We start from the raw sequence: 25,550 nt of genomic DNA, 5'->3' as shown, positions 1-25,550 counted from the left end.
TTTTTGGGGGGAGCGGGTAGCTGGTTTTGACGGGTACCCCCTCCCACTTCCGGATCAGATCACTTTGGCAAACTGAGCCGAAGTTTGGCTCCCCTCCGATCCCTGCATTCTTTTGGGACACATCACAGGTCCCAGAAGACTACAGGACCATTCACTTGCAACTTGCGCATGTGCAGTAGGAAACTGGCTGTGAAGCCGCAAGGCTTCACTTCCTGTTTACCTTACTAGAGATGCCTGCACCCAAAGCCGAAGAAGAATTGGCTCAGGTGAGGACATTGCGGGATCCTTGGACAGGTAGGTGTCCTTATATTAAAAGTCATGAGCTTCAGTATTTGTAGCTGCTGACCTATTTTTTTTTTAAGGAGCCTGGAGCTCCTCTTTAAGTCTAGTTTATAGCAAGGGACACCATTTGTACATTTAGTATGCTTTCTATGTGTCCAAGTGGGTTTCCTTCCAGAAACCCAAAAGATAATGGTAAACTTTCTTTATTTAACTTACCCTAGCTAGGTTTTCTGGGAATATGAGACATTTGCGGGAGGTAAGAGTCCCTGGAGAATTTAGGAGATGTTTTTAGGAGGATGTGGACAAATTGCAGTGGTATGTGACAGAGGATGTGTTTACATGTAATGCTACGCATTCCACCACAACCATAAAAGGAAAGCCTTGACGAGAAGGTTCCTAGTCCATGAATCCTCCTTTTACATGAAGATCATATTCTTCTACTAAGCAGAATAGAGGCCTCTGTTCTTATGTGGCTAAATATGAAAGCTCTTAGCGCAAATCTGAAGCAAAGTGGTTCATTGGCTTGCACTGTGGGTTTGTAAAGTTGGGGTCTTGAGGTTTCGTTTCTAGAAAGGGACGTCATCTCTACATTGAGTATGCTTTCTCTGTGTTCAAGTAGGTTTCTTCCCACAAACCAAAAGATGATGCTAAATTGTCCTTTTCTCTTTCGTTCATTGACAGACACTGCTTTTCATCTTCTTGACCATAGGATTATACTGCCCCCTACAGGCGTAGGACACTAGGCAGAAAAAAAGCTTGAACACGCCTATGGGGCAGTGCCTGGGGGTATACTCCCTCTTCCTGCTATAGGTATTCAGTTTTTTTCTGCCTAGTCAATTCCTACGCTGTTAAAAGCTGGAAAATCTACATCTAGGAAGATACACCATTGTACGTGGAAAGACGTACAGTGCGTGGTGTGAATCCCTCTGGGTTCACCCTCGTTCCTTTTCCGTGGCTTGGATCTTGGCTTTCCTCCAGCGAGGGGGCCTTGGCCTTGAGTACCATCAAGGGCCAGGTCTTGGCCTTGGTGGTTTTCTTTCAACGCCCAGTGGCCAAACACTCCTTGGTGCATACTTTTCTCCAGGGCGTGGGACACTTGGTTTCTCCAGTGCGGTCTCTGTTGCCGTCATGGGACCTCAAATTGGTGTTGTCTGTTCTCCAGAAGCCTCCCTTTGAAAATATATGGGAGATTTCCCTGCTTACGTTGTCTCAAAGGTGGCCTTTTTGGTGGCCATTACTTCGCTGCACAGGGTGTCTGAACTGGAACAAGATTGAGTTTCAAACATATCCTCTGGAAAGGTTCTTCCCTTCCAACCTGCACTTACCCCCAGATTGCTTAAAGGATCTCTATGGAGATGTGCAAGATTAGTTACCTCAAGGGGTGATTGTTCTGGCTCCAAAGGTGGAATGTTTTCAAGGTTTTTACTCAAACCTGTTTACAGTTCCCAGGAAGGAGGGCAAGGTGCGCCCAATACTGGACCTCAAGGCGCTTAACTGCTTTGTGCGGGTACAGAAGTTCCGCATGGAGTCCATGCACACTGTGGTGGCGTCCCTACATCAGGGGGATTTCCTCGCCTCCATTGACATCAAGGATGCCTACCTTCACATCCCAATATGAGTTGCCCATCAGCGTTTCCTCCGCTTTGCCATAGGTGAGGAGCATTATCAATTCGTGGCATTACCTTTTGATCTCACTTCCACTCCTCGGGTCTTCAGGAAAGTGTTGGCCACGGTCCTAGCATTTCTGCGTTAGCGGGGGATCGCGGTACTGGGGTACCTGGATGATCTGCTTTTACGAGCAGAGTCTTCATCCTCCTCGTTGGACAACTTGGAGATTACTCTGCAAACGCTGAGGGAGTTTGGTTGGGTTCTGAATCTTCAGAAGTCTGCCCTGGTTCCTTCCACTAGCAAAAAATGTCCCACCGATGGGGAAAAAGGGGTTACTTGGCTAGATAACGAAAGTAGGCAGAGATACCAATAAATTATTCTGTGTGTTTATTATGCATGTAGTAAAAAAATGTAGATGCATGAACATGCGGGACTGTGCAGTATATTAAAGTTGACGTACAGTGACATAAAACAAAGAAGATGGGACAAGACAACAATTACACAAATATTGCTATAACCGGCCGGTGTATTTGATAATCTAGTGACAGGGATAGTAAATGTATCCACAGCTGATGCTGTGTGATACCCTTTAATAAGGAAAATTCCCCTGGCAGAAAAGTCCCCCTGGAAGCTCGGATATGATTTGGAAGTCCTTATATTGAAAAAGGATGAATCCGAAATGACAAGGATGATCACCATTAATACTGTCATTAAGAACATTAGTTCATTAGTGAAGTTCCTCTGTTAAATGCAGATAATCTGTAGTATAGTACAAAAGAACTTTAGTTCATAAATGAAGTTCCTCAGTTGAATGCAAATGATCTGTGGTATAATATATAAAGATTTGCCAAATGCTGTATATGAATACAGCTGAATGCAATGACTGGCGGATAACCACAGTAAACAATAGGTTGAAAGAGGTACTGCAGATAAATGGTGGCCAAACATTCAGTGCTCTTTAGTGCGGTCAAATAAGAAGCTGGCTGTACACTATATAGGTGATTTGATACATCTGTATCTTCAAAATTATTCCCTTTGAGTTGTGTGTCAGGAGAGTCATTGTATCCGCAGCAGATACTTTGATACGAGAGTTGTTACTTTTTCTGTGTGACCATGGGAAACCGTATAATGGCTGGTGGTAATAACAGCAGAGCTTTACTGTGCTATATACATGTGTGGCAATGACCAGTAATGCAAGCAATTAGTTCATCAGGTTTGCACGGAGCTCTTTTACCTGACAGCCGTTGTGTGATGGTAATCCCCTTATTCATTCCTTAATAAATATAAACTCTCCTGGGCTGCTGCTTCAGATGTTATACTCTCTTTGAAGGGTGCCCTCTATATTGGCCGCTAGAAATCCTCTTTGCTGCATGAGCGTGATGGCTCATATCCTGACTTCACTCTATGTGCGCTATCCCTCGAGGGGTTCTTGGTGAGAAAACACAGCTGTCTGTGACGTCAACACATTTCACTGGTAAGTAGCATAGCTTGGTTCCTTCCACTAGTCTATCTGGGTCTGACTCTGGACTCTTTCTCAACCAGAGTGTTTCTTCCTCGGGAGAAACTTCAAAAGTTGCAGGAGGCAATTCGGCTTTTGTTGACCAGCAGGTGGTCGTCTTTTCGAACTTGCATGCAACTGTCCAGGTAGGGAGGCGTCCTCGACACAGATTGTGCTCAGGGGGTCTGGTCTCAGGAAGAGTCCAGACTACCGATTAATGTACTGGAGCTCCGAGAGATCAGACTTTGTCTGGATCATTGGACAAGTCGTCTTCAGTGGTGTCTGGTGCAGATTCAATCGGACAATTCCACGGCTGTGGCCTATGTCAATCACCAAGGGGGCTCAAGAAGTGTACTGGCGGCTTGGGAAGTAGCCGGCATTCTAAGATGGGCAAAAGATTCATTCAGCCCTCTCTGCTGTGCACATTCCAGGGGTGGAAAAATGGATCAGACAGACTGTGGTTCAGGCTTATTTTATTAAGGGTCAGGTTCCTCCTTTCCCTGTCAAGGCGCACTCTATTCGGGCGCTTAGTGCCTCCTGGGACTTCTGTCATCAGGCGTCAGTGATGCAGGTTTGCAGGCGGCTACCTGGTCGTCTGTACACACATTCACAAAGTTTTATAAAGTGGATGTGTTGGCATCTGCGGATTCTTCTTTTGGCCGCAAAGTTTTGCAGGCTGCGGTTTAGAGCACTTGTCCTCTTTGAGGGTGTTTTTTTCAGGTGAGCTCCAGTTGTTGACAGTTGAGTTTCAAGTTACCTGATTGGTTGACTATGTTTAGCCTTGGGGAAGTTTTTTTTTTTTTCTGCTGTTCCCACCCCTCATGTTTGACACTTCTTAGACGTCCCTACGGTCAAGAAGATGAATGGCTGTGCCTGTCAATGAACGAAAGAGAAAATTGAATTTTTGTCTTACCGTAAAATCTATTTCTCTGATGTTCATTGACGGACACAGCACCCACCTCTCTATGGAGTTGGGTTTTTTTCCTTCTGTTCTTTCTGACACTGCTTGTTCCAAAACTGAATAACTATAAAAGGAAGTGGGAGTATACCCCCAGGGACTGCCCCATAGGCATGTTCAAGTTTTTCTCTGCCTAGTGTCCTACTCATGTAGGGGTCAGTATAATTTTACTGTCAAGAAGATGAAGAGCTGTGTCTGTCAATGAACATCAGAGAAATGGATTTTACGGTAAGTCAAAAATCCCATTATTTTACCATATCTTTAATTTTCAAAGCTTGAAGATAAACAGTCTTCTGTGTGTAGCAGCCCCCTCGGCACCCCCTAATACCTACCTGTGCCCCCTCTCTGTCCAGTGATGTCCAAGAGTCCCTCGACCGTCCTGGGACTTTCCCTCCTGATTGGCTGAGATAAAGCCACGGCGCCATTGGTTCCTGTGGCTGTCAGTCAGTGAGCCAATCGGGAAAGAGAGAGGAGGGCGGGACAGAATGGCAGCTCCGTGTCTGAATAGACATACGGAGCTGCAGCTCGGCTCGGGTGCCCCCATCCATAGCAAGCTGCTTCCTGTGGGGGCACTCGATAGGAGGGAGGGGCTAGGAGCAGGAACGAGGGACCCGAGAAGAGGAGGATCCGGGCTGCTCTGTGCAAAACCAACTGCACATAGTAAGTATAACATGCTTATTTATTTGTTTTTAAAAATGAGACTTTACAATCACTTTAACTGCAGAAGATAGATGATTGGTGGACATTCACAGCTGCTCAAGATTCTGTCTGCTCTAGTTTTAATACATCCCCCCAATGTATTTTCTTCCCTACACGTCTCTGATTATAAGCAGTCAGGTATGAAACAATTGACTTGAACTACAAGACAGGGACTAGGCAAGGTTCACTTTAGTCCACATAATATCCATAGATAATATAAATAGTTTTCACTTTTTACTTTCCTCTTTCTTTCTTTTTCTTTCACGTTTTACTTTCTCCTTTTTTGTTTACTTTTCACTTTCACTTTTTATCAATACTCCATACAGAAATTTCTGTCCAGAGTATAGTTAAAGTGTTACTAAACCCAGGACCCTGCATTCACTATATCTGATTTCCTACAGTACACAGAACACAGATATGCAATTATTTTAGTAAATTTAAACTGCTAAATACCTTTTCTCATCGGCAGTATATAGCAGTCTTGTATATATCAGTTCCTGGTAAAGCTTGTAGGAGGAGTTTTCATACTGCACTGAGCTGTCCTATCAGAATCCTGGACCCCTGATCCTCTGTCTGGACAGTGCTGATTGGCCCTGTGCTGATCACACACACCCTCCAAAAAAAAAAAAAACTAGCAATCCGCACCAAACTGAGCATGTGCAGAGTGACTCCAAAGGCTCTATCTTATCAGGAGATGTATTGGGGACAGTGAAAGAAGGGGGGGGATCAGAGGAGACAGGATCAAACAGCCTTTTTACACAATGCAGAGGATTAACCCCTTCGGTTCCACAGTGAGTATAACAAGCATGCTTTACTGCATATACACACTGATTTTACTGTTGTGGGTTTAGTAACACTGAACAGAATTGATAAAAAGTGAGTTCTCTTTATGCAATGTAGATAACAACTGGATTGAACGCATGATTGTTTTTTCACTATGTTCTGTAGAGGTTTGCACAGATAATACCTGAAATAGATTAAAAAAATAAACACAAATGAATATGTTTCGTTCAGTATAATTTTGTGGTTAAAGTCAGCAGCAACTTCTGAAGCAGGTGACTATCCTGTATGGCAGTTTACACAGACTCTGTTAGTTTGCCCTAAGGGGCCAGTTGCTATGCCTAAACACTGTCATGTGAAAAGGAAGGGGTAGAGGTTAAAGCCAGACTTCACCCATTACATAAACTATTTCTCTTCTAGTCCTGCTGTCTCTTAGGGCTCGTTTACACAAGCTTTGGTCTCTGAAGAACGATCTACGTTTGCTCTAACAATGTGCAAAGCTAATTTTTTTTTCATGGATGTGCCATCATGTTACATCACTAGGAAGAAAAAGCTCACCCAAAACGAAAGTTCCTAATTTGTCTGAAAAGCTCTTCAAAAAGCTGCATTATAGCAGCCAGCTTGTCTAAGATAAAGTTAAAACATTTATATTTTACTGTTTTATTAATAATAATATTAGCAAATGTTCAACAACTAAACTATTGTTTAAATATGTTATGGGCTGTACTTGAGGCCTCCTAGGTGTAGAAAATTGACCACCAGTGCTGACTATGTTGCAAGCTACCTGTCGGGACCAGAATCTGAACCTAAGATTTCTGCTGCGTCCAACAGTAGCTCTTGCTGAGCCACCTGAGACATTGGACAACTTCCTGTCTGATCTCCTGAGACCCTGAACAGCTTCTTGTCTAAACTCTTAGAACAATCTTGCCTTGGCTAGTTTCTATTGAACCTTGAAACATTTGCTCCTTCCATTAACTATTACTATTTAAGCCATGTCTCTGCACTTCCTGTTTGCCAGATTATTGTTCTCCCTCCAGCCAATATCTCACTCTTGTCACTCCTGCTGCCGTCCCTATCTTTGCTACCACTCATTGCTGACCCATGGCTTGTTCCTCCACTACGCTTCTGCTTGATCCCAACCTGCAACCACTGTTTGTGATCTTTGGCTTGTTTACTGACTGCGCTTCTACTTGATTCTGCTATATCTGCTACTGGACCCATGCTTGCTCACCTCCTGGTGGGGCGATCCTGAGGACAACAACCTGGTACTAGCCTACAGCAAAATCCATCGCCACCATCAGGAGCTCTGGTGAACACAGGTTAGAACTTAGAACCCACACCTTGGGTGAGCCTGTGTCATCCGTCAGGGTGACCTGCTTGTGTACTTATGTAGCTGCTCGGTGGGTGCTTCACTACTACTATAGCTATTGGTCTCTGAGACTAACCATGACACCACCACTTCCCATAACAGGGAGATTCAACATTCTTAAAATCATATGAATACAACAGCTCCTGTACTTTTTAAAAACAATTCTCCATGCGTCTTCCCCAATAAATACTTCCAGAATTGTTAAGGTGTATTCAGGGGTTAGTTTGAAAAAGAAATCTAGTAAATGTCTGAAAGTTTTGCAATACCTGAAAGAGTTAGGTGGCATATCTGTTCCTTCTATCATCTCCCAGCTACAATATTTGAACTGATAAAGAGTCCCACAATAAAGATTCTGCTTCCTACCAAGGCATTTTTTTTTTAGGAGATGTACAGCTAAAGCTTGTTTGACTGTACATCTCCTATGGATCACAGGAGTGCAGTTTGTTCTGCACTCCTGTGACCCGTTTTCAGCAGAGAGCGAACTAAAGTCTGCTCTCTGCTGATGTCACATATGTCGGTCCATCGCGCCATCACGACCATGGAGTCGGGATCCTCCGGGTGCCTGGACCGACACCCGGCTCAGCCTCTCAGCGGGGCGCTGAGAACCTGAGCAGGCCACTCTCCGCCCTCCACAGCCCATCGCTCCAATGAACAAGGAGGGGTAGAGCAAAGAGCTGCTGACTGACAGCAGCTCTCTGCTTGGGGAGCTGTCAGAACCAAGCAATCGGCGGTGTTGTGTTCGATTGCTCGGTTCTCAGTGTAGTGGCGACGGGGGACAGATGCAGCATCGTACCGATGTTGCATCTACCTAGGTAAGTTTAAATGGGGAACAAAATACAAACCCATACTTCTCTTTTAAAGTGCATGTCAAGCCAAAAACATTTTTCTAGTTTTGAATACAGTAGGGAAGGATTTAAACTCCTGATGTTTTTTTTTTCTGATGTTTTGGGCTTTGTTAGAAAAATTAATCCTTGTTTTTGTGTCTTTGATAATAAAGTGGAAGAAAAGTATAAAGCCAGCCATAGACAGAGCGATTTTCTTTCCTGCGACCATGGGTTACAGTCAGTGTTGATGGGGCAATGCCTCCCATGGAGCCATTGTGTTCTCCTGGCAGGGGGGGTGGCAAGCCAACACAATGACTGCTAAATCAAGCCATAATGACTAGGCTTCTCTTAGCAACATCCTGGGAGCATTCCAGCCTGGCTTCAGCAAGTATGTATATGGCCTACACCTATAGCAAGGGAATTATTCAACTTTAGTCAAAGCTGCTCAGTTTGTTTGTGTCTACAGCCGTTTCTTATTTGCATAGGAAATTTTTTAGGAAAAGTGAGCTAATCTTTTAACTGCTTACCGACCGCCCGCCGCACATGTACTGCGGGAGGCAGCAGCTCCCAGGCAAACCGCCGTACATGTATGGCGCTCGCTGTGGGGAGTCTAGGGGGGCGAGCTGGCGCATGTGTCAGGCGGCTCCGATTGCCGCCTAACACCCTCAATCGTTCCCCGCTGAGAGAGAAGGACGGTAAACACAGCTGTCCGTCCTTATCCCTGGGATGATCAGAGACCATGTGATCCTGCTATATAGGATCACATGTCTCTATGGTCATCTCACAAGCCCCCCCTACAGTTAGAATCACTCATCTACGCTTACATTTAACCCCTTGATCACCAACAGTATTAACCCCTTCACTGCCAATGGCATTATTACAGTGACAGTGCATTATGCAGTGTCTGCAGGCACTTTCTTCCCGTCTGGATCAGCTGCAGGTTGTGCCTACTCCCTCACCTTTTGCCCTGGCTCCTGTGTCCGCCCCTGCCGCTTCAGCTCCTGCAGTCCCTCCAGCAAAGGGCAGTCCTTCAAAACCCCGGCTGCCTCCGCCGCCTCGCTTCTTTGGTGATCCCAAAGCCTGTTGGGGCTTCATCAATCAGTGCTCAATCCACTTCCAGCTAGTGGGCTATTATTTTCCTACTGATCGTTCCAAGATGGCGTACGTGATTTCACTCCTTTTGGAACCAGCTCTTGCTTGGGCCTCACCGCTGTGGGAGCATCAAGATCCTACTGTTTCCAGTATCTCTGCCTTCCTAGAAGCTTTCCGTAACACCTTTGATGTGCCTGGCAGGGCCTCATCCGCTTCTGGAGCTCTTCTTTGACTTCGTCAAGGAAACAAGACTGTTGGTCAATATGCAGTTCAGTTTCGCACCTTGGCTTTGGAACTGGCATGGAATAATGAGGCTCTTACTGCAACCTTTTGGCAAGGTCTTGCAGATTGTATAAAGGATGAACTAGCTGGCAGAACTATACCCACCACCTTGGATGGCTTGATCGCCCTTAGCATCCAAATCGATGTCCGCATCCAGGAGCGAGATCTGGAAAGGACTGTGCCACGTCGCCCCCCCCCCCCCCCCCAGTGGGCCTGCATTGATTTATAGAGGTCTGTGCCATCACCATTAAGAATCCGTACCCGTTACCCTTGATTTCTGAACTTTTTGACAGACTACGAGATGCTCGAATTTTCACCAAGTTAAATTTGCTTCTTTCCACATGTGTGGTTTTGCTGTGCTTACCTTTGGGTGTTGTCTGCTATTCTGTGGGCTTTTATTTCCTGTCCCTTCCATCACTTCCTGGCCCGCCTCCTAGTTGGCTTGTATATATAAGACATGCTCAGTGTATCCATCATTGCCTGACCAACTTTACAGTTCTCTGAGCTCTATTTGCATACCCCTTGGCTACTGTGTCTGATTAATCGTGTACCGAGCCCGGCTTCGTTTACTGTCTGTTTGTTCGCTACCTGCCCTGACCTCGGCTTGTCACCCGGATATCCTTTCGTCTGCTGCTTGTACTCTGCACACACCAGTGGTCTCCGCATCCTTAGCTGGACTTACCTGGAGCAGCAGGGAGCTGCTAGTTACAGTCACTGAGCTTGTGAAAAGATTATCTGGAGGAGACAGAAAAAGGGCTTGAGTTTAAAGGCCAAAGCAGGAGTGCCGCAAGTATAAGCCAGGAGGCTGATGTACATTTCATTTTGTGTCAGAGAAATGCTGGACAACCCCTGTGAGGGAAACCATATGAGTCCTTGAACTTTACTTTTATTAAAAGTGGGCAAGAAATGCCTTAAAAAGAAGATTTAAAGATGAACTGCAGTCTGCTCACATAATTTGTAATAAAAACATTCTCTGCTATTCTGAAGTTTCCCTCCAACCACTTTTTTGATTTTTTTTATATACTGTGATTCTGTACTTGCCAAATAAGCTGCAGAAATCTCCCTCCACGAAGACTGGCATGCAGCCCAGCCATTTTAAATTAGCTAGACGGACTTTTCTTTTTTCAACCTGACTAACTATGTAACTGTGGGCAGCTGAAGCTGCTGCCTGTTCACTTCCTGGATTTACACACACGCCACTGCTTGCCTGCACATTTCTCCTCTCTCGATGAATACACATGGATCTCTGCAGCTCTGCTTGGCTCCCCTTTGACTTCTCCACTCTCCACCCCCTCCCCATCTTTCTGGCAAACTCTCACGAAAGTGAGAGAGAGAGCTGTTCATGATGTCATTAGCCTAGGCTAATTGTTAGACAAGGAAGTGGGCTGTGTAAGGTTTGTAATGACAGAAAACAAATGTCCTACTATCCAATAAACAACAAGGACAGAAGATTTAATAGATGGAATGCTGAAAAAAATGACTGAAGGTCCGCTTTAAGTAGGTGGCCTTAATGCACTACCATTTGAAGCTCTCACAATGTATAGAAACACTGTGGCTACCGCATTCACACTAACTGCAACTGGAGATCATACACTAGGAATCTCACAAAAAATGAGACATGATGACTTTTTTCTTGTGTTTTTTGTTTCCCACCCACGTTAACACCAGAATGATAGAAAAAACTTCGAGAATCGTATAAGAAATGCAAACAACAAAAGCCTGAGGGAATCCCTTTACTGCAAGAGTCTCTTTTTTTTTTTATGGCCTTAAGAAGCATTTATATATATATATATATATATATATATATATATATATATATATATATATATATATATATGCAAAACCTGTGAGGTGTTATGACCAATCAATATAATACCAAAACAAAAATAATTAATAGCTGCGTCCCTACACTCCTATATGTGTCTCCAAAATCAAACATTTTAGCGCATGCATAAACATGATATCAATTAACATACGCCGCTGTGTATTTTTTGGGCCCCATATCACACAATTATTTACATAATTTTTCATATGGAACATAAAAAAATACACAGGGGCATATATTAATTGACATAATGCTTATGTTAAGCACTACACTGTTTGATTGTATTTTTTTATTTTTTTTTTTCGTTTTTGTTTTTTTATCTCACTCAATATTAGTGCAGTGCTTTGTCAAGCACAACATTTCAGTAAAAAGTACACTAAAGTGCACAAATTTACTAGTGCGAGGCTGGCTTTTAACACAACTAATAATACATGGAAGTACTGACACTGTATCTCATGTCTTTCTGAGCACATTAGAATCAGCCATGGTTTCTTTGTTTTTCTGGGGCGTAAAGATTTGATAAAACTGCTGAGTTATTTAGTCATTGATCTTGATTAAAGTGAAAAAGTTGGGTTCCTATCTGTAACACACACAGCCTGTGGTGCCCAGTCACAGAATCAGACTGGAAATACCTGAATAAGCAACATGTGTATAAACTTGATATGTATAAACTTTTTTTTTTTTTTTTATCAGTCTTAGTCCCGGATTCAAACTGGGGCAACTTGTCTGACAAGTTGTGCTCCATTCAGTGCAGTGGAACCGTTCTAACCGCTCCGACTTAGAAATGGGTTCCTTGCACTACTTGGGGGCGACTTCAGGGCGGCTTGTTTTTTACATTCTATTAGAGAAGTCGTTTGCAAGCTGCACGGGGCGGCTTCAGAGTCGGGCGACTTTGAAGCCGCCCCAGTGTGAACCGAGCCTTACAGTTTTTCGTGTTACAATAACCAACATACAGTGCATGTATTATTACACGTTTCAGAGGAAGTGTTTGCAGGAATGGTAAAGATTCTAAAGACAGAAGAAATGACTTTACAAAACACTGTCAGTATATCACTACTTATGGATGTTCATGTGGCAAAATGTGGAATTTGATGTAGCAGTTCAGGGCCAATCATACAAGTCTTGTCCACAGGTTAGGATGTAATTGATGCTTTGCTGATGCGTCACTGTCACACAACAACAAGCTGATCAAAAAACCCAAAATCAAATGTAATATGGTGCTGCTTACCATTCCTTCGATGTGGTAACTTACTGTTTTCTTTTTTACATTGTTTTCCTTCAAAGTACAACTTTTTTTTTACTTTGAATACAGCAAGGGAGGGTTATAACCCCTGTCATATTTTTTTTTTCACCATCTGTGTCCTATTGTGGAGATCTCCCTTCACTTCCTGTCCCATAGCCAAACAAGAAGTGAGAGGAAATCCCTGAAAATTAGGGGAATTCCTTGGGGACTCCCAGGTCACCAGAACTTGTGTCCCTATTGGAAGATTTACCCTTTATTACTTTTCTGGGGACAACCCAACAGTTGGGATTTTCTTTACTTTGACTTTCAATGATAATGGTAAACAGGACAAATGGAGAGGGTGAGTCTACTTAACTGGGGGCACAGACAGCAATAAAAACTGACGGGTGTATCAATCCCTCTACACTTTATCCAAAACGTAAGCCTTTAGCTATAATTTAATTTCATTTATTAATCTGGACAGTAACATATTTCCTGTCATAGGGTGGCTACACTCACTCCTGCACTGTATCTATGGAGGGGCAGTGTAGTCACCCTTGGGCAGCAGCATTGTCAACCTGTGGAGAGGGCAGCGTTAGATTGATTAGTACAAGGGTTCTTCAAAAACAAAATACAACTCTTACACTAAACTGCAAGGTCAGCTGGCTCGCTAGACAGACAAGTCACATGACACTCTCAGACTCAGCAACCAATTACTACTCCTCCTGCTCCACTGTTTCCAACAATAATCTAAAAGTGCCTACATTTTTTGAAGAGCCCTCATAGATTTAGATGCACTTGACATAAGTCACTAGTAAATTAAAGCCCAACGCCAGCCAACACTCTTTAAGCTGTTATAGAAACAGTTTTTTTTCCTTTTGGGATAAAGGCCTGAAGTTTGCTTAAAACACCCCAAAATATTATATGTGCCCCCGTACATTGCCACTTTCTGTGAGTGCACTTGTACAGGTTTGCTCCTGAGCCGCCTTGTCTGCATCTATTGACACAGATAACGTGGCTCGGCCCCATTCCCTACTCCCTCCTCACAAGATTTAATTAACCGCAGCAAGAGCCAATGGCTCCAACTACTATCAATCTGCCCAGTGAAGAGGGAGGGAGCCACTGCTCTCATGCACAGTGCAAAATCGAGACTGGGCTCAGGGAAGTATAAAGAGGGTGAGGGGGAAAAACCTGTGACACGGTAGGTTTTTTACCTTAACGCATAGACTGCATTAAGGTAAGAAAAACTTTCAGGCTTTAAGCCCCGTACACACATACCGATCGTCGGCCGAACGATCGGCCGTCTTTTGTCCGAGGGCTGTCTTGTCTGTTGAAAACTGCTAAAGACTGCACACGAATTTTATCGGCCAACAACAGCCGACTGCAGAAGTGATGTCATGTGATGGTTAACTTTCCTTGCCTTTTTTATTTTCTGAGCATGCCCAGTCTTGCAAATCTTCTGTCTGTCGGCCGAAATCTGTACTGACTGGCGAACAATCGGCCGTTCTGGTGTTGGCCAACAAAAATTTTAATGCTTGCACGAAAGATTCTGTTCGGCCGAAAATGCGCTGTCGGAAGCATCATACTAACAAGCCTACAATCGGCCGATCGGTCGTCGGCCGAATATTTACGGCCGACAATCATTACGTGTGTGCGGGCCTTTAGAATCACTTTAAATTAATAAAAGATGACCATTGTAAGTGCCCTGCCAGTGGTAAATGGTTTGTCCCAAACAAATGTTACTGAAGGAAATATTTTGTTTTGGGCACGCTATTTAAAGTCACCATAAACATGGAGTTAGGCTTTAATGAAATTCCAGAAATATGTATTTTTTATTATAAGTGTCAAAAACAATTTTAGAACACAAGAGTAAGTTTATGCAATGTAGTTGCCAACTATCATTTTTTGCAAAGCATGTTCTTTAACTGACAATAATAGAAAGGCCTCGATAAAAGTTTTACAGATGTTGTTTGTTTAAGCAGTTTTGCTACCTGGTTTTTGAGAATTGCGCAGCTCTTTTATAACCGTATTTATATTTCCTACAATTGTCTTTTTGTCTCTTATAGGCTCCACTCGCAAGTTGTATGAAAAGAAACTTGTGGAGTTTGAAGTTGAACGCAAGAAAACAACCTACCCAAGCTCTACAGGTAAGGAACTAAATATCTAATATCAACTTAGATATATTTTTTATACTTTTGAATGGAGTAGGACTTAAGAGGAGCGGGACCTTCTGGCTTGTTATCAACGCTCAGTTGAAAAGCCTGCAACTCTGATGGTATGGGGGTGTACTAGTACTTATGGATCGGGCAGCTTGCACATCTGGAAAGGCGCCATCAATGCTGAAAGATATATATTCAGATTTTAGAGCAACATATGTTCAGCCAACAATGGGACAACATTCCTCTCCCAAAACTCCAGCCACTGGTCTCCTCAGTTCTCAGACCTTTACAGAGTGTTGTTAGCCACTTGAAAACCAGACCCAAGTAAATATCAGCATTTTTTGGCTAGAAAATTACTTAGAACCCGCAAGCACTAATATATATATATATAAAAAAAACCCACAATATATAACCCAAATTTTTGGTAAAATATATTTGGTGTTATGCCAAATAAATAAATACCTAACATGTCATGCTTTAAAATTGCAAATGCTTGTGGAATGGCAACAAACTACTATACCCCTGTATCATGCTATTTAGGACTCCAATCACACTGGGGCGACCTGTCAGGCGACCTGGTCGCCTGACAGGTCGCCTGCCATAGAGTAGCTGAGGACCCATTCTAATAGGAGCGACACAAGTCGCTCCGACTTAGAAAAAGGGTCCGGAGCTTCTTTGGGGCGACCTGGAGCGACCTGCATTGACTTCAATGATATGAAGTCCATGCATGTCGCTCCGAGGTCGCGGTGTGAGCTGCGCACCGCAACCTGTGAGGTCGCCCCGGCAAGTAGCGTCGCCCCAGTGTGAACGGGGTCTTAAACCTCCTTTGATTAACCACTTTAAGATCAGAAAGGATTTGCCCTCTTCCTGACCAGGCCCTATTTTGCAAATCGGCACTGCGCTACTTTAACGGACAATTGCGCGGTCGTGCGACGCTGTACCCAACTAAAATTGATGTCCTTTTTTCCCCAGAAATAGAGCTTTCTTTTGGTGGTATTTGATCCCCTGTGGGATTTTTATTTTTTCAGTATAAACAAAAAAGAGTGACAATTTGAAAAAAAAAACAATATTTTTCACATTCTGCTATGACATTCTCAAAAAAAAAAATTTAAAAATCAAAATTTTTTAACATTTTAGGCCAATTTGTTTTCTGCTACATATTTTTGGTAAAAAAAAAATTGCAATAAGCGTATTTTGATTGGTTTGCGCAAAAGTTATCGCGTCTACTAACTACGGGAAAGATTTATGTAATTTTTATTGGGTTTTTTTTTTTTACTAGTAATGGCGGCAATCTACGATTTTTTGCGGGACTGCAACATTGCGGGAGGCCGCCGACTTCAAGCCTGTAAGGAGACGCTGGCCAAAGGACCACCTATTAGCCCCCGCAAAAAAGCGAAAGAGTTGCCCTCCATAGAGGACATATTAGGACATAGCCTCTTGAGAGGTAGGGGAGGAGGGCCTCCCGCGGTGACGCGGAAGCCCGGGCAGAGTACCCTCGCCCACACAATAATGGCTGCTACATTTTACTAAAAATGAAGCGCCTGCCAGTTCAAGATAGGCGCCAGGCTACGGCCTAAATTTCAATGGAGGCCCAGCCGCAATTGCCCGGAAACGCAGTCTTGCACAGGCCCAGGAAGAGAGTTAGGGGCTTAAGCTGAACCCTCAACAGCGGCGCCCAAAGCGGCCACATTGCCCAGTAGTCCGCAAGCCGCAGCCTAAATTTTTGAGGGCGTTAAGGCACGAGCCCCAGCGGAGCCGGTCACCCAAGGCAGCAGGGGGGGAAGGCGGATGCCTGTCAGCAGCTCTATCTGCTTGGTCAGCAGCTCAGACAGCTTGGTCAGTCATAAGGGGGGGAAAAAGGGGTTTGGGACTTTATATGAAGCATAGGCCAGTATTTACAAAAAAGTATTTACAAAATCGATTGGAACAGACTGGTCTGGTAACATTTAATACGTAATAGTAAAATACAGGCCGATTTGTATAAAAGTCATCCTACACCATAAAACAAACAGATGATACATAGTAACAGGTAGTTATAATAACTGGATGTAAAAAATGAATGGATATAACAAAAATGCATCAAATGTGCTTGACGCGTTTCTTAGAGACCATTCCACTTCTTCAGGAGCAGAGGCATAGCATCTGTAAGAAATGTACATATTGTGAGACTCGTATCAAGTGTAGAGCGTTTAAAGGACACCGCCACTTGCTTTTTTTCTTTGTCCAGGTTTATCAAAGGAAAGTTCATCAAGCAGAAAAAATAACAGGATTTCCCACGCAGGGGTTTCAGCATTTCAGTCCTAAGCAAAATAAACGATCATTCAGCCCCTCTGGCTTGAACTTGCAGCCCTCCTGGCTTGTACTTGCAGCACTGCTGCCCTGGCCTCAAACTCCAGGAACTTGTCTGTCTCCTACAGACTTTGCTCACCCAACAAGGAGCACATGGATAGTAGCCTCGTGCCGCACTGACTCCCACGTGGAGCCCTCCTGACTCCTGGGCCAGATCTCCTGTCTGCTGTGGTGGAGCCCAGAACCATGGTCAGGTCATTATTAAAAGCCCAGCACACACCTTACCAATTAGTATGCTGGCTATACTGAATAGTTGGACCCAGGATTGGAGATTCCATCCCACCCAGATCACTTCAAAATCTCCAGACTCCAGGTCCCAAACTGGACTTTTTAAAACACAGAGGAAACTGAAAAGCCAGTTTCCTCTTCATTTCACAAGCTCCCTGGAGCCCCTCAACCTGCCTGGTAGAGAATTCTGGGTCACGATCACTTTTTAGACCCTTGCAGGGCAACGCTCTGCCACAATATGTATATATGTGTCAAAAAATATTTTATAGTTGACCAAACACTGGAGAAAGGGGAAGAGAAAAAAAATGGGGGAAAAAAAAAAAGTAATACCCCTATAAAATCCTATTCCAAAAGACTTACAAGTCGGCTTGAATACAGCATGTAATGCCATAAACAGAATTGCTGGACACATCTGTGCCGGCAGTGTTATCCATGATCAGCGAAGTACAAAAGAGATGCAGTACAATAAAAGATGAATGGTGACACTGTCAACCCCAGTAGAGGTTTTTCCTCTTCCCCTTTCTACAGTGTTTGGTCAACTATAAAATATTTTTTGACAATATATATATATATATATATATATATATATATATATATATATATATATATACATATGTACATTTTTTTACAGATACTCATTTATGTACTATGCCTCTGCTCCTGAAGAAGTGGAATGGTCTCCACGAAAGGCACCGAGCACATTTGATGCATTTTTGTTACATCCATGTGTTTTTTACATCCAGTTCTTATAACTACTTGTTACTATGTATCTGTTTGTTTTATGGTGTAGGATGACTTTTATACAAATCAGCATGTATTTTACTATTATGTACAAATGTTACCAGACCAGTCTGTTCCAGTCGATTTTGTAAATACTTATGAATTTATTAATGTATTATTAAATGCTTTTAACATGGTATTCAACTACCGTTCCACACTTGCCTCATTTAAAGTCACAGCTTGGTCAGTCAGCCACGAGTAGGCTGCAAAGCCGCGACCTGATCCAGCCACGTGAGGTCAAAAGACCCACAGTGACTGTTTAGAGGGATTGGTGGGATGGAGGAGAACCCTGGGGTCCGACCATCCCAGGGAGGGTCCACCCCGAAAGACCAAGGGAGAGGGGGGCACTACTTACAACACCATGGAACCGGGTGGGCACCACTCCAGACAGACCCCCACACCATCTTGGAATGATGGTGCTGTGGGCCGGAGGCACGCTGCGACACAGGTCGTGACCAGGGCTATGCGTCCTCACAAAGCTTTTAACTCGCCGGCCAGCCCCCGTCCAGTGGGGTATGTCGCGGCCAACCTAGCGTGGAGCCAAGGTCGGGTCATGCTCGCTGGCCAGACTGGGAAGACCGTAAGGATCTAGGATATCCAGTGCCTCTCCAAGTCCAGCATTTGATTGTAGTTCTCACAGGAACCAAATTGATTGTAGTTCTCACAGGAACAGAAAATAATAAAAGAAGAAAAAATGCAGTTTTAAAAGGAAAAAATGCTAGGACCAGAGATCACAGCAAGGGACTAGGTCCTTACTATTGAGTAAGCAGAAAAAGAACAATAGCAGGAAGTGGGAGTATACCCCCTGGGACTGCCCTATAGGCGTGGTCAAACTTTTTTCTGCCTAGTGTCCTACTCCTGTAGGGGGCAGCATAAACCCAAGGGTTAAGACGATATGGAGCTGTGTCTGTCAATGAAAGAAAGAGTTATTTTATATTACCTTTTTTTTTTTTTTTACACTGTGATTTTTTTATTTTATCACTTTTACTCCTATCACAAGAAATTTAAACATCCCTTGTGATAGAAATAAGGGATAACAGGTCCTCTTTATGGAGACATCTGGGGTCAATAAGATCTCTCTTCTACTCTGTAAAGCATGGTTTAAAAAAAAAAAAAGTGACATCACGATGTCACTTTCAGCCTCCTAGACCATCGAGATGGCCAGGAACCTTCTGTGATAACGTGGCAGCACCGCTGCAATGTATACTAGGCTCCCCAATCACACAAGAGAGCCCGGAGAAGCACACGGAGGAGAAGGGAATGGGGGGCGTCCCTGCCCATCACCTGTAAAAGCAATCCAGTGGCTAATTAGCCACTAGGATTGCTTTTAGATAAAAAAAGTATTGCCTGCTGTAAAATAAATAAATAAACTGGCTTATGGCATACAGCTGCAGCCATAACCCCAGTAATACCACTTGAAATCACATACATGTATTTGGCATCAAGTGGTTAAAAGAAGAGAGGATGCTACACCATGGTAACATTGCCCTGTCCCACCTTTGTTGAAATTAGGGTTGTACTTTGTAAGATTTTTGTTGACCTGCCCCAACTTTGAGATGTGTTCCTGCCATCAATTTCGAAATGACCTTATTTTTATCTTAAAATAGTACATTTTCTCGGCTTAAACATGTGATATGTTTTTGGTTTTCTACTGTGAATAAAATATGGGTTTATGCGATTTGCAAATCATTGCATTCTGTTTTTATATGTAGACTTTACACAGCTTCCCAACATTTTAGGAAATGGGGTTGTAATATATCAAAACTCCTGTTTTATTTTATACTATGTGTCCTTGTCCAAGCAAAAATAATGTATTGGTACATATCTCTAAAAAAACTAAAGTAGAATTAAAAATATTGTGACCATCTAAAGATGAATAGCTGGAATTTGGAAGCTTTGGTTATTGCAGAGTTTAATTACCTCAATTTTCTATATGACTGTTAAAATCCACTGTATTGGTAATTTTTGTTTTTTTGTTTTTGTTTAACCAGAATCTTCCTATGAAAGCAAACAACAATATAGTACAAAAGTATATGATGACAACCAGGGTAAGATTGTATTTTTGTTCATTATAATATTCATTATATGCAATTATATTCATTTTAATTTGTCCAAAACTATCCCTGCCCCTTAACTCAGGGACTGTGGATGGGACTGTGGATAGGACAGTAGGAATTATCAGGTTTTCCTATTCAGTTTCGGGGAGCAGGAGGTGTCCTTCTGTAAGCTAGTCATTAATTTTGTAGCCTACACAGGGCTATGCACTCTCCCTGTTTGACAGTGTTTTGATTGCTGATTGGCCCAGCTCTGTCACATGGAGTAAGTCTTATGCTCCTCTGTATCTGGAGGTACAGAGTAAGGATGGACCGATTATAGGTTTGGTCAATAATCGGCGGCTGATGTTCACTTTTTTGCAATCCCCATGCACTGGTCACTCTGCATTGGATGGGGGCACTGGTCACTCTGCATTGGATGGGGGCACTGGTCACTCTGCATTGAATGGGGGCACTGGTCACTGCATTGAATGGGGGAACTGGTCACTGCATTGATGGGGGCATCGGTCACTCTGCATTGAATGGGGGCATTGGTCACTCTGCATTGAATGGGGGCACTGGTCACTCTGCATTGGATGTGTGATTGAATGTGCAGTATATCGGCCGATACCGATACGTTGTGACCAAAATATCGGTATCGGTCCTGGAAAAAACATAATAGTCTATCCCTAGTACAGAGTATTATCTTTGCTCCCAGCAACTGAAGGGAACGGAGGAATAGTTAGTATGTGCTGCTGGGGAGTGGGAATTGAAGCAGACCAGTTGCTTTGCCCTGCATGGAGAAATCAATGGTTTGTTTTTGGAACATTCTTAAAGCTGATGTACAGCTTTACTGTCACTTTAACTCAGGGGTGCTCAACCTGTGGCCCGCGGAGCCCTCCGATGTGGCCCTCACCCTCAAACCAGAGAAGTGCATGCCTGGGGTCTGCAACCCGTTGATTGTGATCTGGGCTTGCTGACCCACATTCCAGAGGGTTAAGCTGGGGCTGGCAGCGGGCAAACAGGTGGCCATGAAGAGAGCAGGAGCCTCCTTAATGCAGGAGTTTTGGTGCACTTTAGGAAGGTGCACCACATCCACAAGATATAATAGAAGTCAATGGCTAAGCACACCTAACAAGCAGAAAAGCTGCAGGTGCACTACGCTGCACCCGCAGTGTGGGTTAACCACAGCGCATCAGTGTGAAAGCAGTCTTATATGAGGCTCAGGTTAGTAATGGCTTTTTACATTCGCAGTTTGGGGGGGCGGTAAAAGCCCATAGTTGATACGTGTTTTTACCACACCCCTCCAACCACTGGTGTAGCGCCAGGAGTCGCAATACCGACCCCTCCTCATTCTTTAGGGTAGGGATCCTCAAAATACGGCCCTCCAGCTGTTGCGGAACTACACATCCCATGAGGCATTGTAAAACTCTGACATTCACAAATATGACTAGGCATGATGGGAATTGTAGTTCCTGAACAACTGGAGGGCCATAGTTTAAAGACCCCTGCTAGGGGAACAATGCAGCCTCCCGGTCACATTCTGGAGGGGCGGTATATACAGGAACCGATCCCCTCCATTTTCCTCCTGCAACTGTTGAAAGCTGGCTTCTCCTCTTCTGCCTCCTACCAGCATTTATCTGCTGCAGGTGGAAAGTGTTTATTATGTTATTCAAAATAAAAAATGCAATATTCAAAAGAGTTTATTTTCATTGTGGCCCGCGACCGGTTACCAAATCACTTTAGTGAGCACCCCTGCTTTAAATAGTACATTTGGGCCAAGCTAGCCCTAAATCTATTCCTACACTAACTTGAGCCCGCTGGGCGTGCTGTATAAATTGTATATAGCCTCAGCTACGTACAGTATACAGCCTTGTTTCTCTATCGCTCATTGACAGACGTAGTCTTCTTGATTCTCAAGAGCTGGGTTATGTTGTCTCCGCAGGAGTAGGACTAGGCAGAATGACAAAACGTTCTGGCTCCACCCTAGGGGGCAGTCCCTGAGGGTATATCCTCCCTCTCTCTGCTACAGGGAATCAGTTTTTTTCTGTCTAGTCAGGAGTAAGGACCTAAGTTCCTTGCTGGGATCTTTTGGTCCTGGCAAGACTTTTTTTCTTTAAGAAAAAGACATTTTTTAGGTAGTTTTCTCCAGTGTTTTTTTCCTGTGAGATCTTCAAGCAAAAATGCCGGACTGGGCGACACTTGTGGTCACCCCAGCCGGCCTACGAGCGCGTGCAGACCATGGCATTGCGCTTGGTCGGCCGCGACATATTCAAGTAAGTATGCGGGGCCGGGCGACGGGCTGGATGTTGAGATCCAGTGGTCACCCCGGTTTCTGCCTAAAAGCGCGTGCAGACCAGTGCGGTGAGTCGGCCGCGACGGAGTCCCAGTAAAGGGACTGACTTTGCGAGTTAAAAGCTCGCTTGGACGCCAGGTACCAGAAGAGTCGAGGCGTCAACAAACCCCCACCCCGGTGGAGAGGGTATTGTGAAGAGAGGGTGCCTGTCGGTTCAGTATGGTGAGTAAACGTTCCCTTTTTTCCTCATTTATGAGGCAGTATATATTATGGGCCCCTCCATACATGGTCAGTATATATCTGATACTTACAAGTCCCCCTTGTAATACAGCATGTGTTTGTGGGAAGTGGACTTGGTTCAAGAGCTAACACTCTACCCAGCAGACTGTAACATTACAGTAGACATAGGAGGTATAATCCTACCTTATGTGCAGTGTATCTCTGTAGATCCATATGTCACCTCTCAGCAGAGTGCAGGTGGATGTGCTGGGAAGACGATATCGGCGGTCCGCCGCCATTTTGCCGTAGACCGAATGCATATATGTCCTCAGGTCACGCCGGCCGCCATGTTTTTGGAGTCTTATGTCTCTTCTATGGGGGCGGCCATGTTTTGTGAGCTCAGCTTCCTCGTGGAGGGCTGGGAACGCCGGAAGGCGTACACAGGGGGCGGAGCCACGCCTTCTGCCCGGGAAAAAGCAAACAGCTCCTTCCAGTCTGTGTAAGACAGACGCTGGCTGCAGTTTATTGGAAACTGCACTGCATCGGTTGGTGAGCCTTGGGGGTCCCTCTCTCTCTCTCTCTGGGATCGAGAAGCAGGTACTCTGAGGGGCGCTATTGCGCTAGGGGGAGACACACAAAAAAAAAAAAAAAAAAGAAAAAGTTTTTTTGTTTTTGCTGGCAAAGTGTCCTGTATTAACATGGACCCTGCCACTCATGTATCTCCTCCGGATCCCCTCGAGGGGTCTGCGGGATCCTCCAGCACCCCATTGACAATTGAATCTTTGTCAGCTATTATGGAAACTTTTGTGTCCCGGGTGGAAGTGGCTTGTCAGGGACAGGGCGCAAGAAAGCGACCCCCGCCTAACCCCTTATTATCTGAAACCTCGGATTCAGACTCTGAGCCTATTTCTGCAGTTGCAGGTACTTCATCTGGTATTGGTGTCTCGGGTCCTGTCTCTTCAGACAGTGAGGAGGATGTTTCGGCATCCGCCATAGCCCGAGAGGAAGCGTTGGTAAACGCACTCATTGTATCTGTTCAAGAGACTTTAAGGTTACAGGGTATTCCATCAGAAATAGCTGAAACTGAGATCCCCTTTGGGACTAAAAAGCGCATCAAAGTAGCAAAGGTTTTTCCATTGCCCAAATGTTTTGGCAATCCAATCGATGAAGAATGGCGTCTGCCAAAACGCACTTTTAATATTTCTAAACGCATTGACAGGCGTTATCCGTTTGAGGAAACCCTTATTAAGAAATGGACAGAACCACCTGTGGTGGATTCACCAATTGCTAGATTGAATAAAGCCACGGTTATTCCTTTAGAAGACGCTCCGTCTTTTAAAGATCCAGTGGATCGCAAGATAGAAGCTATGTCTCGCACCATGTTTTCCTTGATTGGATCAGCTTTCAGGCCAATAATTGCTATTGGTCTGGTTTCGCAGGCTGTAACTGAATGGACCAAGTGGTTACGCCGGGACTTAGAAGAAGTCCCTCAGGCGGTATCAGATTTGTTGGAACAAATGATACAGGGGTTACAGTTTGTATGTGATGCGGCGTTAGACGCCACTCCATTAATGGCGCGAGCATCAGTCTCAGCAGTGGTTCTCAGGCGTACACTGTGGCTAAAAGGTTGGATAGCCGACCAAGGTTCCAAAAAAGCATTGGCTAATATCCCCTTTTCAGGAGAATGTCTATTTGGAGCCAACTTAGATGAGATCATTAAGGATCTCACCGGTGGTAAAAGCACCTTTTTACCGCAAAATTTTAAAGGTAGAGGAACTCGTCAAAGACGAGGGCCTTCTTTTTCTGCTCACAAGAGGTTTTTTCGTCCAGCGGGTGAAAAAACTAAGTCCTCCAAAGCTCCTGCAGGAGGCGTCAGGGGTCGTTGGTCGGGCAAGCAAAAGCCCGCCCCCTCCAGACCTGAAGATAAACCATCCAAAGCCTGAAGGTGCGCCCCCACCCATAACTGGGGTGGGGGGACGTCTTCGCCGGTTCCCGGATCCATGGCTTTCCAGAATCCCGGACAAATGGGTTTGCGAAGTCATAAAGTCAGGGTACAAGATCGAGTTTCGATCTCTCCCACCGGCGCGATTCTTCCCTTCCAATATCCGACTATCTCCGGATCGTCTAGAAGATCTGCGGAGAGCAGTCACAGATTTACTACAACAAGGAGTGGTAGTCCACGTTCCTTGGACAGAACGGTTTCAAGGGTTTTATACAAACCTGTTTACAATACCCAGGAAAGAGGGCAAAGTGCGTCCAATTCTGGACTTAAGAGCACTCAATTCTTTCGTCAACATAAGAAGATTCAGAATGGAGTCCATTCGCACGGTAGCAGCCTTCCTGCATCCAGGGGATGTCCTAGCGTCCATAGACATCAAGGACGCCTATCTTCACATTCCCATTTTCGCAGGACATCAGCGTTTTCTACGCTTTTCCGTAGAGGAGAACCACTATCAGTTTGTGGCGTTACCTTTCGGTCTCGCCACGGCTCCGCGGGTCTTCACAAAGGTGTTGGCCCCAATGTTGGCACTTCTGCGCCAAAGAGGTATATCGATTCTAGGTTACCTAGACGATCTTCTGCTTCATGCAGAGTCTCCTCAGACCTTGCTACAAAACATAGAAATTACTATGATTTCTTTACAGGAATTCGGGTGGCTGGTGAACCAGCAAAAGTCATTTCTGGTTCCCACCCAGAGGCTCGAATATCTGGGTCTAATTCTAGACACAGTCAGGACAAGAGTGTTCCTTCCGGTAGGGAAACTCCGAAAGATTCAATCAGCAGTCCAGTTATTACTGTCCAACAGCTGGTCTTCTCTTCGGACTTGCATGAGGGTTCTGGGGTTGATGGTGGCTTCATTCGAAGCAGTCCCATTTGCCCAGTCCCATACCCGAATTCTTCAGCAAGAGATTCTTCTCAGATGGAATCGGAATCCGGAATCCCTGGACAATCAGATCCGAATGAGCAAACAGACCAGAGAGTCTCTGGTTTGGTGGCTTCGGTCTCCAATGCTCAGCCAGGGAAAGTCATTTCTGCCAATATATTGGAC

General features: G+C 44.5%; 1 protein-coding gene across 1 annotated transcript in view; it reads left to right on the top strand.

Annotated features, from left to right (window-relative positions):
* EMD (emerin) overlaps positions 1–25,550 on the top strand; it is a gene marked incomplete at its 5' end in the record, with an annotated part of 87,990 nt that overhangs the window by 8,230 nt on the left and 54,210 nt on the right. The window contains 2 exons of the mRNA XM_082264231.1: positions 14,506–14,586; positions 19,947–20,003. Coding sequence (XP_082120357.1) covers positions 14,506–14,586; positions 19,947–20,003 — 138 coding nt within the window. The remainder of the gene's footprint in view (positions 1–14,505; positions 14,587–19,946; positions 20,004–25,550) is intronic.

Source organism: Pelophylax lessonae, assembly GCF_965119305.1.
Source record: "Pelophylax lessonae genome assembly, chromosome: 7".
NCBI lineage: Eukaryota > Metazoa > Chordata > Amphibia > Anura > Ranidae > Pelophylax > Pelophylax lessonae.
Note: the sequence above shows the minus strand (reverse complement) of the source record. Positions and strands in the feature narration are given on the sequence as shown.